Raw genomic sequence first — 13349 nt, 5'->3', positions numbered from 1 at the left:
TTTTATTATTAAAGTTTATTTTAGATATCAGATATTTTCTTCAGACTGGGGGAACTTCGCTTTCTGCCGACACACAGCACTCAAAAAGGGAACAACAACTTTGTATAAATGTGGTCCAATAAATTCATATATTATTATCACTTCCTATTATTATTAGAACTAGTAAATAATTAACTAACTTCTAAACTTTTCATTAATCATCTTATCTTTCCTGTTTCTGTTTTTATTTTTATTTTAAAGTATTAATCTTCTCATTATATCTAAGTTAACTGTTTTAACTTTAAAAAATGTGGTTTTGAAACACCATGATGAATTTCAAAATAGTATAATTTATATTTCTATATTTTTTAATGAAAATATTTTAACAATAAATCTCAATTTTTTTTGATCCAATCTAAAATTGCATTTGGGTGTCTCATGATGAATTTTAATTTGAATTCAGAATCGAAATTTGATGGTGAAACCAAACATATAGTAAAATTTAGGTGTTAAGTGGTATCTGAAGTAAGTATATGAAACACGCGCTATGATGAATATGAGTTCCGACAGCTGCTATTTTCCGCTGTTATCGGTTTTAACGCCACGTGTCATTGCTGTTTTTGTTTTGTCTTATTCCTTTTTTTCTCCGTCTACCCCTCTGCATATTTTGAATTCAACCAAACACGGCATAAACAGCAATTTAGCTTGCACACTCACTCACTCACTCATTCGTTAATTTACTTATTTATTTTCAGCTTCCTTGGAATTCTTCTCTAGGGTTTGGTCTCAACAATCTGCCCTCTGCAATTGTAAAATGTTTAGCTTCTTCATCAGGAAAGGTGTCAGAAAGATCCTCAAGCGCAAAGACAGCGATGCTGGCGAAAAAGGTTGTTTTTTTTTATATTTATTATTTCATCAAATTTCTTGAGTTTATGAGTGTTTCTATCTTTCACATTCTTGCCCATTTGTGTTTGGGGAGCATTTTGGACCATTTTGTCAAATGGGGCTTGGTTAGATGGTACACTATTAACTGTGTTTCTGTGTTTTGGTAATGATCAGTGAAGGTTGCTGTGCATAATGGTGTATGGTCCAGATTAGTTCCTTTGAGAGCGTGTTCTCACTTCAGTATCTTTCTAAGCTTGTATGAAGAGATAATATATACTTTTTTAAGTTCTGGTGTTGTGTATTTTCCTCTATTTTGCTGCTTATAAGGGAGATATTTCTGTAACTGCTGTTCCTGCTAAGCACAATTTAATTATAGAGTAGAATCTAGTGTATGTGTCTCATTGTAATCCCATCAAAAGCTTTGTAGTAGGTGTAGAAATTGAGTTCACATTTGAAATGCAAAATATGAACATATGTTTGTATGCCTTACAAGTGATTATGGAAAGTAAGAAGAGTCAATCTTGGCCACACAACCATACATATATGGTTCAGATTGGTTTTACTTGAAACTAATCTGGACAATCAATGGTTAATGTTGGCTTTTCCTTTGTGTTTACACTCAACAGTCAATTCAAAGTTAAATCATCCTCTAATTGCAGGAAGAGCTTTGGAAGATGTGAGAGCTTCTCTTTTTAATCAATTCCGTTCCTCTGAAGGTGCAAAGCGTCAACAGCAGCGCATATGTGGTCCAGCTGTTGCACTTTCCTTCAATTTTCTGGTTGCAGTTGGTATTATTTTCATGAACAAAATGGTTTGTTTACTCTTATTTCCCCCTATATCTGGTTTAAGCTGTGTTCTGTTTTGAAATTTCAATGTATCATGGTTTTTATTTGCTGACTTTCTTGGGTTTTTCTTGTTTGTTTTAGGTGCTTCAAACTGTTAAATTCAAATTTCCTATACTTCTTACACTGATTCACTATGTAGTGAGCTGGTTCTTCATGGCATTACTAAAAGCATTTTCTCTCCTTCCGGCTTCTCCTTCCTCAAAATCAACTCGACTGTCTACTTTATTTACTCTTGGTTTTGTTATGTCTCTATCCACGGGCTTTGCTAATGTCAGCTTGAAGTATAATAGGTAACCAACTATTCATATTTTTATTCAAGTATTTTTTTATACTGTTAATTTAATTTCTATACCTTCAGCATTGGTTTCTATCAGATGGCAAAGATTGCAGTGACACCGTCAATAGTTTTTGCAGAATTTGTATTGTATAGGAAGAAAGTTTCTTTCCCAAAGGTATATATGCACTCACTTTGGTGTTGAATTTATTTCTCGTTAGGAAAAGATAAGTAGGAATATATGGGTCTTCTTTTATCCTAACACCTATTTTGCACCTACATCTTTGTGGAAGATAACTTAATCTCTGAGTATATTTAATGTTATTTCTCATGTGACATGATATTATATGTGTATCCAAAGTCCTATGTAAGCAGTTCAAAATTGTGGTTGCTAACGGGTTCTAGCCACTGGGATCATATAATAATGCTTTTTACTTATTAGATTGTATTATACTCTCTCCGGTCTTTTATATGAAAAAAACAAATAACAAATTCTTCAACCATTGAAAGTAGTTAGTTTTAGTTAATACTTGAAGTTTAACCTAAAATACCCATAGAAAGTACCTAGTTGTAATATTTAGTGACTCTGCACAAAATTCAAGGGATAATTTCTTTCTACCAATTAGTGACTTGTATTGTTAATAAGTCAATACATGCATCCACTTGCTTGGAGAATATGTGAGCATCTCATTAATAGATTTCACAATAAATTAAGGATATACATATACTCTTAAAATGGATTGGTATTTCTTATAATTAGGTAAAAAATATGCTCAGTTGTTTCTTATGTAAAGGGCCGAAAGGTGTATTGTTTTTGGAATCCTTATTGTCATCATCCTATCTAAAACCTTTGCTTGACTTAGTTGGCTTATACTTTCTTGCTACTAATGATATGTGCAATCTATATTCTGGAGCAAAGTTTCCCTCAGGGAACTTTTGTGATATTTTAAGTTTAAATGCTTACCAGAAAATTTGAAACTTTTCAGACATTAGCATTAACGGTGGTATCTATTGGTATTGCTGTGGCAACTGTGACTGATCTGCAGTTCCATGTATTTGGTGCTTGTGTAGCATTGGCATGGATTGTTCCCAGTGCTGTAAACAAAATCTTGTGGTCTAGACTGCAGCAACAAGAGAACTGGACTGCTTTGTCGTGAGTAATTACACCTTTTATAATTTTTATCGTCATCTCCCTTCTTAATTCTTAGTTTCGATAAGAGAATTTCTTTCTATCTTATCTAATTTGGATTGATCAAACAGACTAATGTGGAAAACAACACCCATTACTTTGATTTTCCTGGCTGCTATGTTACCCTGCTTAGACCCACCTGGTGTTCTCTCCTTTGACTGGAACTTGAGCAATATTTTGGTGATTTTTGCATCAGCTATCCTTGGATTCTTGCTTCAGTGGTCTGGTGCTTTAGCACTTGGGTAAGTAAGATTTCTAGTTGTTCAATAATTTTGTTTGAAAAGATATTTCAATTTCTTTTACATAAAATATTTCCTGTTGAACTTTATAGGGCACTTGATTATTTTACTGGCTGTCTAGATTGTAAGACTGTAGTAGAACATGAGGTGCATTTGATATATTCTTTATGTTCTTCTCGGTTCTGTCACTTCTTGAGGCCTCGCGGAACTGTTAGCTTTTAACCATCACTTGAAGTCAAGAGTCTGAATCCCTGTTATGGTTGGCATCCCATTGACCTAAAGCATTTTTGGAATTTGTATATTTTAGTAGTACTAAAGTTTAGTAATCCATTTCCAATGTCTGAAGCACTCTTTGAACCTGAAAAGTACCAGTGATGGCACATTTGCTTTTGACTTAAGTTTGTATTAGATGGCATTGCATAATTATGTGCTAAAATTAAATTACTAACATTGAACTCTATGGCCAGGTTCACAATACAAGAATCAAGTGTCAACTTGTATATATGTTTTTATAAAATTGTGACAATATTAGGATGGATTCTTTACTATGAATTTTGGTGTAGCAAATTTAATCTATTCATTCACCACTTGCATTTGAGTGCTATGTTTTGGATGATATTCTTTGTGACATTCAGAACATTATTGTCATCTTGTTTTTTTTTGGCTGAATGCACTGTGGTCTACTAATCTTCTAAAGAGTTGGGCTTTTCATATATTTTCTCTTCAACCCTGAATTTGCAGGGCTACATCTGCCATCTCCCACGTTGTCCTTGGACAATTCAAGACCTGTGTCCTCCTTCTAGGAAACTATTATCTCTTTGGATCCAATCCTGGGAAAATCAGTATCTGTGGCGCATTCACAGCTATTGCTGGCATGTCTATTTACACTTACCTTAATCTGAGGCAACAATCAAACAAGCCATCACCTCGACAACAGGCTTCCATTTTACCAAAATCTAAACTCAGCAAAGAAAATGGCAGCACCCATGATGGACATTATGGGGCAGAATCTGTCTAAGTATCTAACCCTGCATTAAATGCAGTTGTATGGCACATTAAGAAAACATTCTGGTTCTTTTTCTTGTTTCTAGATTCTGATCTAACCATCTTGTCAATCTACAATACATGATCAAGAGATGTAGCTGGATATATGGATCTCCCTATTCCACTTACTGCTCTGAGAAACTTGGAACACCAACTGTACATGAATGATTTGGTGGATTCCTCTCTAGAATTGTTTTTTCCTTTGGCTTTTTATAGGAGCTAAAGCTGCATTTTGTTGTAACCGAGAACAAAAATTGATATTGGTCTTCAATGGCATTAACAAATTCCTGGTATTCGTCTTTCTGTGATAAAGTGATCATCAACTTATCTATTACAGTTCAAGTATTTGATGACAAGATTCAACTTTTTATATAAAATATTTTTTTATGCATTTTGATGCGCATACAAAATTGGATTTTGACGAATTATTACTGTTCAAGAAGTGTGAAGTGTATTATTATTATTATTATTGGAAACAAACACAACCACCAAATCAGAGATGCCCTGCAAAATTTAGAAATTTGTTTATCTAAATTTTAAAATAAAATTAAATAAATTAAAAATAAAATAAATATAAGACAAATATTACATATTAATTTTCATTTCGTACTAATTTAAAAATTTAAAAATTAGTTATATTTATACTCATATTTAAGTAATCAAAATATTTTATATGAACATTGACACATATTTAAATAAAATTTATATATACAAATTTATTTATTATCCCTAATCATCTTCTTTAATAATAATTTCCTTTTCTTTCATCCTTTTTCCCACAATCTCCTCTCTACTTTTCGAAAACAATTCCTCTTTTTAACAATCTTATGACTTCATTTGCCAATTATTGGCGAATTTTATGACTTCATTATAAACCATCTTCTTATAAATGCACTAACACCCCTTTTTTATGATACAAAAATAAACACCCTTTATGTGGGTTACTAAACAATTTTACAAAGTTACATCGTTTGAATTTTTTTTTATATTTTAAAATAGGTTGTGAAATACAATTCAAACCACCTATCACTAAGATGAATTACTTTTATAAAATTAATAATTTTTTTTCTCATTTGATAACAAATGCTACACAGTTATTTTCTAAGAAAAGTTTTAGAGATCAAGAATCACATAGTAGATTATGGTTACAGGTACTGCAACCACCATTCCAAAAATAACCCTGCAAATTTTTTGAAATTCATTTAGAATTTGATTGATCCATCGATGAATAGAACATTTTTAATATAAATAAATTCACACACTTACGCTGTGCTGAGTATGTCTGCATGAAGATTATATTCTTTGGCAAAAACAAAGCAAACAAGAGCCTCGGGAAGAGATGCCTACAAAATTACACAATGAAATAGCTATATGTATATTATAGAATTTGAATATATAATAATAATATATTAATAATAATAATTCAATCTTATCAATTTGAAGAAATCACAAATGAGTTTTGTTTCACCTGAAGAATTGCAACCCTTAAAAGAACTCCATTGATATCCATGACTTTAGAGGTTGCAAACATCACTAAGGGACCAACCAAGAACTTAATTACCATTGACATTATAGCTCGAGATTTTCCACAAGTAATGATTTTAGGTTGTAATCCCATGAATAAACCTGTTTAATTAAGGTAAAGATGGCCACATAGACACACTTATGTATATATCATAAAAAAAAATCAAAATGAAGATTGAGTTTACTTATACGCACTTCAATTATTTTTATATGTATTAAGAAATTACATCTCTAAAAGTGGTCATGTGATAAATTTTACCTTATAACCATTTTATATTAACATAAGGGATGAACAGATGTCTTATATAATATGGGATTAAACTGTCTTATGTAATATGGGATTGAACTGTTTTATGTAATATAGGATTGAACTTGCACGTCTTCCAAAATTCAAATGTAACTAGCATGAATGCAATATTGTTGATTGTTTTATAATATTGTTCTATTTTTTGGAAAGACAATAGACTCGTAAGATTTAGAATTTTTGTTTCCAGACTCTATATATGGTATATCAGTCGAATGTTATGAAGGATCTGTTGTAAGACCTCTCTTAAACTAGGTATGGTGAGACTACATGTATGTAATTTTTTTTATAAAGGTTCAGGTATTCCTTAAATATCACTATCTTTTTAATTCAATTTTTTTCCTAATTAAAAAAATAAAAAAGAAGGTTGAAATAATACATACCTAAACTGAACATGGCCATTCCCAACCCAGCATTAGAAATTATTTCTATGGATCCTTTTATTATAGGTGGCGTTGTGATGTTCCATCTGCTCACAAGCAACCATGATTGATGAATGGTTACTTTTTTTTAACTTTTGGGTGATTTGCACACATCAATGTAGAAAGACACATTAGAAAGCAATTAAAGAGATAGAAGAAATACCTAAAAAATATGAGAGACCAAACAAGACCCGAAACACTTGCATAGGTATTAGGGTTTCTTATGAGATTCCTCCAAACCATGGTGAGAATAAGTTTTATCATGACAGTAGCACGAGGCATTTCTTGCATTCTATTTGAATCTTCTTCGATGCTCTCATTCATCTCACTCCCTAATACAGGATCTTTAATACCTTCATTTTCATCATCTTCATGCGCAACTACATGTACAAAACGAGTTTCTTTTAATAACAGATATATTTTCATAAAAAAAAATGAATAAAAAAATTGTGAATAAAAGAATGAACAAAAATGAAATTATTGTGAATAGTATGTTACAATATTGTGAATATTATTAAGCACAATTGAAATTATATACACCAACATCATGTGGTAATATTATACTATTAACAATTACATTTTAAAACTTTTATTTCACGTGCGTTACGTGAAAATGTGATTATTATTAGATAAAGTTACCTTTTGATGCAGCAGTTTCTTTTGCAAAATCAACACCCTTTGAAGATTCCATGGTCTTAAGCTCATGATACCCAGCTCTATTATTTGCTGCATGTCTCACATTAGCATCAGAAGTTGGTGACTGCCCTATTGGTTTTAGAGACGGATATGCACAAGCCAAATCATGAGCAACACTATTGCTTCTTGGAAAACTTTTCTCATGCATTTTCAACATCCTTTCTCTTTTGGAACCACGAGGTTCCATCGAGTAGATGTCAATCCCAGTGAAGCTTGATGCAACGGACACAGAACGTGACATGCTCCTCACCACCACATGAAGATTCCCATCTTCTCCTGTTTCTGCATTAGTTTCTAGTATCTTCCTGTCACTCAGAGAATCAACATTTGAATCAACCCTTAGGGAGGCAATGGCTCCAGCTTTCTCAGGGAATTGCTCTGAGAGGAGCAGCTTGGCCCCTCTATATTCATACATGATGAGCAAGAGAGTGAACCAAATGACACTTTGGAAAACCACAATTTGGATCATGAGGGGGGCTGTGAAGTCTCCATACATGGCTTTGAGAAGAGGAACCCCCATGATGAGTGTGTTGGGGAGAGTGGAGAGTGAGAAGAGTGTGATGGTCCAGTTAATGCTACCCCACTTTGTCAAACTGTTCCACAGAACAAGTGCAACCAAAATCACAACCTTTTGAAGAGAGTCCGCGGCTAAGAACCTGAAGTTCATGGTGTAAGGGTTATTGTTGGATATGAAACGGAAGGAGAGGAAGGGCACTGCAAAAACCGACACAAAACGGTTTATACCAGCACACTGTTCTGGTGTGAAGATCTTCCACCAACGGACGGAGCAATAGGCTAAGATCAAAGCCACATAGAGGGGCACAATAGCTGACACTACATCATACACGTCTTTACCTTTGATCATGGTTGAAGCAAAGTGAGAGGAAAAGAAAGTGTTGATTTATATATAACACCAATGAAAAGGAGTTGAACATATTGAAATATTCAACGGTGGTCCTCTCCCTATTTACGTGCAGAAGGTGCTTGTATTGCGTTATTTTCCCCTCAAATTTAGCTGTTATTCGGTGTTCGTGGTAATATCTTTGGCTTAATTGAAACATGGATTCAACCAGATGGTGGTGAAATCGGATTCTTCTCTAGCCATTAACATTGCTTTGAGATTCACCCTTGATTGAAAAGATTACTAAATTCCACGTGTAGTGGTGTAAGATGGTTTGCAGGAATGAAATCACAGGCTTGTTAAAGAATAAATTCTTGTATATGTTTCTTGAGTTTGCTTATATCAATGTTTATAATTAGGTTTATACCTATTTATAGTTATACATAAATCATATCAATGTTATAAGTGTATTTTTAACTTTAATAATATTTAAAAAATACTAAATATTTTTAATTTATCAAACAAATTATTTTTAACCTAATTTAATTAAAATTATTGTAAAAAAATTATTTTAATTCTTCAACTTTATATATATTTTCTTAAATAAAATAAAATTAAATTCTGATATTATTTATAAAAACAAATTGTTAACTATGTATTTTTTTTTTGAAAAATATTAATTATTATTTTAAAAAAATCAACTTATCAATTGAATTGAGAATTTTAATTCAGATAAAATATATTGAAGTTTAGTATCCAATTTTATTTAAATGTGTCCATCTTAATTTAGTGATACTATTTAATAAATCTTAGTAGTAAATTCTTGTATGTAGTCTTAATTTCCAATCTGAGAGGATAAAAAAACATTTAGGGTGTTTTATGATTCAATTAAGTTGCTAATCACGAATTGCTGGTTCAATTAAATTAATTCAGTTCAACATTTCCTAAATGAAAACTTACAAAAATTCACTAAAATAAATTAACCAAAAAATTAGATTAAATTATAAGCAATCATTATTGTGATGTTCTATTTCGCTTTAAATGTTTCTGTTTTACATTTTTCGTTCTTTTGATTTATTTTATTTTACCTTTTTTCTCAGAAGATTTTGTGATATAATTAAATGTTCATTTCGTCCTGAAAGATGTAAAGGTGATACATGGGCCCATGCAAACAAATTGGTGATATTTACATGTATGTATTTTTTTAGCATTTTAATATGATTTATTAACTTATTAAGTAATAATATAACATCCATTTCCTTTCTAATAATAGGATTTCATCCTTTCCAATAATTTAGTACCAAGACATATATCTTCTCTTCAATGTCAAATAAAAAAAATTATCTAAATTTTAAAATAAAATTAAATAAACTTAAAATGTTTTAAAAATTTAAAATAAAAATAAATATAAGACAAATATATCATATTAATTTTCATTTCGTACTAATTTAAAAAGTTAAATATTAGTTATATTTATACTCATATTTAACTAATCAAAATATTTTATATGAACATTGACACATATTTAAATAAAATTTATATATACAAATTTGTTTATTATCCCTAATTATTTTCTTTAATAATAATTTCCTTTTCTTTCATCGTCTTTTCCATAATCTCTTTTCTACTCTTTGAAAAATAATTCATTTTTTTAACAATCTTATGACTTCATTTGCAAATTATTGGCGAATTTTATGACTTCATTATAAACCATCTTCTTATAAATGCACAAACACCCTTTTTTAGATAAAAAAATAAAAATAAATAAACACCCTTTATGTAAAATTACTAAACAATTTTACAAACTTACGTTGTTTGAAACAAAAATTTTATATTTTAAAGTAGGCTGTGAAATACAATTCAAACCGCGTCTCACTATGAATTACTTTTATAAAATTAATAAATAAAAAATTTACATAGGTATTTTTTGAAAAAAGTTTTAGAATTCAAGAATCACGTAGTAGATTATTGTTACGGGTAATGCAGCCACCATTCCGAAGATAACCCTGCAAAATTTTGAAATTCATTTAGAATTTGATAGATCCATAAATGAATAGAACATTTTTAATATAAATAAATTCGCACACTTACGCTGTGCTTAGTATGTTTGCATGGAGATTATATTCTTTGGCAAAAACAAAAGGAACAATAGCCTCTGGAAGAGAAGCCTACAAAATTACACAATGAAATAGGCATAAATAGACTATAGAATTTGAATATATAATAATAATAATTATTATTATTATTCAATCTTATTAATTTTGAAGAAATCACAAGTGAGTTTTGTTTCACCTGAACAATTGCAACCTTTAAAAGAACTCCATTGATACCCATGGCTTTTGAGGTTGCAAGCATCACTATGGGACCAACCAAGAACTTAATTACCATTGAAATCATAGCTTGAGTTTTTCCACAAGTAATGATTTTAGGTTGTAATGCCATGAATAAACCTGTTTAATGAAGTAAAGTAAAGATGATCACATAGACACATTACAACTCATGTATATATCATAAAAAAATCAAAATACTTATACACACTTAAATTATTTTGATATGTATTAAGAAACTACTAAATCTCTAAAAGTGGTCGTGTTAAGTCTTACCTTATAACCATTTGATATTAACATAAGGCATGGATAAATGTCTTATGTAATATGGGATTGAACTGTTTTATATAATATAAGATTGAACTTGCAGGTCGTCTAAAGTTTAAATGTAGCTAGGAGGAATGTAATATTGCTGGTTGTTTTATAATGTTGTTTTATTTTTTTTAAAAGACAATGATTTAGAATTTTTGTTTTAGACTCTCTGAATGGTATATTGAATTTGATGAATCTGTTGTAAGATATATGTTAAACTAGGTATGGTGAGACTACGTGTATATAATTTTTTTATAAAGATTGAGGTATCTTTTAATATTACTATTTGTTTAATTCATTTTTTTTGTTGATTAAAAAAATAAAAAAAGAAGAAGGTTGAAATAGTACATACCTAAACTGAACATGGCCATTCCCAACCCAGCATTAGAAATTATTTCTATGGATCCTTTTATTATAGATGGTGGTGTGATGTTCCATCTGCTCACAATAAACCATGATTAATGAATGGTATATATGCTATTAACAATTTTTTTTTTTAAAAAAACTTTTGGGTGTGATTTGCATACATCAATGTAGAAAGACACGTTAGAAAGCAATTAAAGAGGTGGAAGAAATACTTAAAAAATATGAGAGACCAAACAAGACCCGAAACACTTGCATATGTATTAGGGTTTCTCATGAGATTCCTCCAAACCATGGTGAGAATAAGCTTTATCATAACACTAGCACGAGGCATTTCTTGCCTTCTATTTGAATCTCTTTCAATGTTCTCATTCATATGATGACTCCCTAATACAGGATCTTTAAGACCTTCAATTTCAATATCTTCATGCACAACTACATTTACAAAACGAGTTTCTTTTAATAATAGATTTTTTTTATTAAAAAAATAAAATTGTGAATAAAAGAATCAACAAAAATGAAATTATATTATATTACAATCTTGTGAATGGTATTAAACACAATTGAAATTATATATACCAACATCATGTGGTAATATTATACTATTAACAATTACATTTTAAAATTTTTTATTTTACGTGCGTCATGAGGAAATGTGATTATTGTGAAGAAGACATAAGAATAATAATTTGTTTAAGGGTGGAATGATCGTCCCTTTGAATTTTTTATTTTATTAGCATGATTAAAAGTTTGGTCTTGCATTTCTTTAAAGTTGTATTCTGTGGATTTTTCCTTCTCTGATTGGTGATTAGAATCATAGGTATGTATGCTCTGAATTAGAAAAGGTTATTAGGGTGGTGGGATGGTGTCTGTTGTGATTTTTTTATGAGAGTTAGGTTTTGAGACAGTTGAGTGAGGTAAGACTTTGCTACTTGATTTTGCCGGTGATAGTAATGGAGGTATATGGGATTCGGTGTATTGGGAGAAAGAAGTTTTTGTTTCTATGTTCTTTATAAGGTTCTACATTTATTTTTATTTTTATTTTTATAAAAAAAATTATGTGAGATAAAGTTACCTTTTGATGGAGTAGTTTCGCTTGCAAAATCAACACCCTTTGAAGATTCCATGGTCTCAAACTCATAATACCCAACTCTATTATCTGCTTCATGTCTCACATTAGGATCAGAAGTTGGTGAAATTGCACTTGAACTCAACTCGAACATGTTTAAAACCTTGTTCCTATTAGTCTCCTTTTGCCCTATTGGTTTTAGAGACGGATAAGAAACCAAATCATAACCAACACTTTTGCTTCTTGGAAAACTTTTCTCATGCATTTTCAACATGCTTTCTCTTTTGGGACCACGAGGGTGCAAATCTGTAGCACTATAATTTGAATTTTTCAGCCTTGGTTCTCTAGACGATTCCATCGAATGGATCTCAATCCCAGTGAGGTTTGATGCAATGGACACAGAACGTGACATGCTCCTCACCACCACACGAAGATTCCCATCTTCTCCTGCTTCTGCATTAGTTTCTAGTATCTTCCTGTCACTCAGAGAATCAACATTTGAATCAACCCAAACAGAGGATATAGCCCCTGCAGTATCAGGGAATTTCTCCAGAATCAGCAGCTTGGCTCCTCTGTATTCAAACATGAACAGCAAGAGAGTGTACCAAATGACACTTTGGAAAACCACAATTTGGATCATGAGGGTGGCTGTGAAGTCTCCATACATGGCTTTGAGAAGAGGAACCCCCATGATGAGTGTGTTGGGGAGAGTGGAGAGTGAGAACAGAGTGATGGTCCAGTTAATGCTACCCCACTTTGTCAAACTGTTCCACAGAACAAGTGCAACCAAAATCACAAACTTTTGAAGAGAGTCCGCGGCTAAGAACCTGAAGTTCATGGTGTAAGGGTTGTTGTTGGATATGAAATGGAAGGAGAGAAAGGGCACTGCAAAAACCGACACAAAACGGTTTATACCAGAACACTGTTCTGGTGTGAAGATCTTCCACCAACGGACAGAGCCATATGCTAAGAACAGAGCCACGTAGAGGGGCACAATAACTGCCACTACATCATACACGTCTTTACCTTTGATCAT

At 31.4% G+C, this 13349-nt stretch overlaps 3 protein-coding genes across 5 annotated transcripts; 1 reads left to right on the top strand and 2 right to left on the bottom strand.

Moving 5' to 3' along the window:
• Positions 1-497: 497 nt before the first annotated feature.
• Positions 498-4748, top strand: LOC137821316 (Nucleotide/sugar transporter family protein). 3 transcript variants are annotated; one of them, XM_068625836.2, is made up of 7 exons: positions 498-866; positions 1524-1675; positions 1791-1999; positions 2068-2161; positions 2970-3136; positions 3244-3414; positions 4153-4748. In XM_068625836.2, the coding sequence occupies exons 1-7, from the start codon at positions 794-796 to the stop codon at positions 4427-4429; spliced, it is 1143 nt and encodes a 380-aa protein (XP_068481937.2). In that variant the 5' UTR covers positions 498-793; the 3' UTR covers positions 4430-4748. The 3 variants fall into 3 exon arrangements, with proteins under 3 accessions (XP_068481937.2, XP_090151814.1, XP_090151813.1); XM_090295688.1 differs by having other exon boundaries at positions 649-866; positions 2084-2161; XM_090295687.1 differs by having other exon boundaries at positions 649-866; positions 1039-1675.
• Positions 4749-5568: 820 nt separating this feature from the next.
• LOC137821231 (auxin efflux carrier component 2) lies at positions 5569-8266 on the bottom strand. The gene is made up of 6 exons (XM_068625727.2): positions 7345-8266; positions 6869-7085; positions 6667-6752; positions 5924-6081; positions 5722-5798; positions 5569-5635 (listed from the first exon to the last, which is right to left on the bottom strand). Exons 1-6 carry the CDS (start codon positions 8264-8266, stop codon positions 5569-5571), a joined length of 1527 nt encoding a protein of 508 aa, XP_068481828.1.
• Positions 8267-10329: 2063 nt separating this feature from the next.
• LOC137822443 (auxin efflux carrier component 2) lies at positions 10330-13349 on the bottom strand. Its single transcript, XM_090295186.1, has 5 exons — positions 12566-13349; positions 11460-11667; positions 11234-11319; positions 10535-10692; positions 10330-10410 (listed from the first exon to the last, which is right to left on the bottom strand). Exons 1-5 carry the CDS (start codon positions 13347-13349, stop codon positions 10330-10332), a joined length of 1317 nt encoding a protein of 438 aa, XP_090151312.1.

The sequence above is a fragment of the Phaseolus vulgaris genome, chromosome 9, assembly GCF_051622355.1.
Source record: "Phaseolus vulgaris cultivar YP4 chromosome 9, ASM5162235v1, whole genome shotgun sequence".
NCBI classification, from domain to species: domain Eukaryota; kingdom Viridiplantae; phylum Streptophyta; class Magnoliopsida; order Fabales; family Fabaceae; genus Phaseolus; species Phaseolus vulgaris.
Note: the sequence above shows the minus strand (reverse complement) of the source record. Positions and strands in the feature narration are given on the sequence as shown.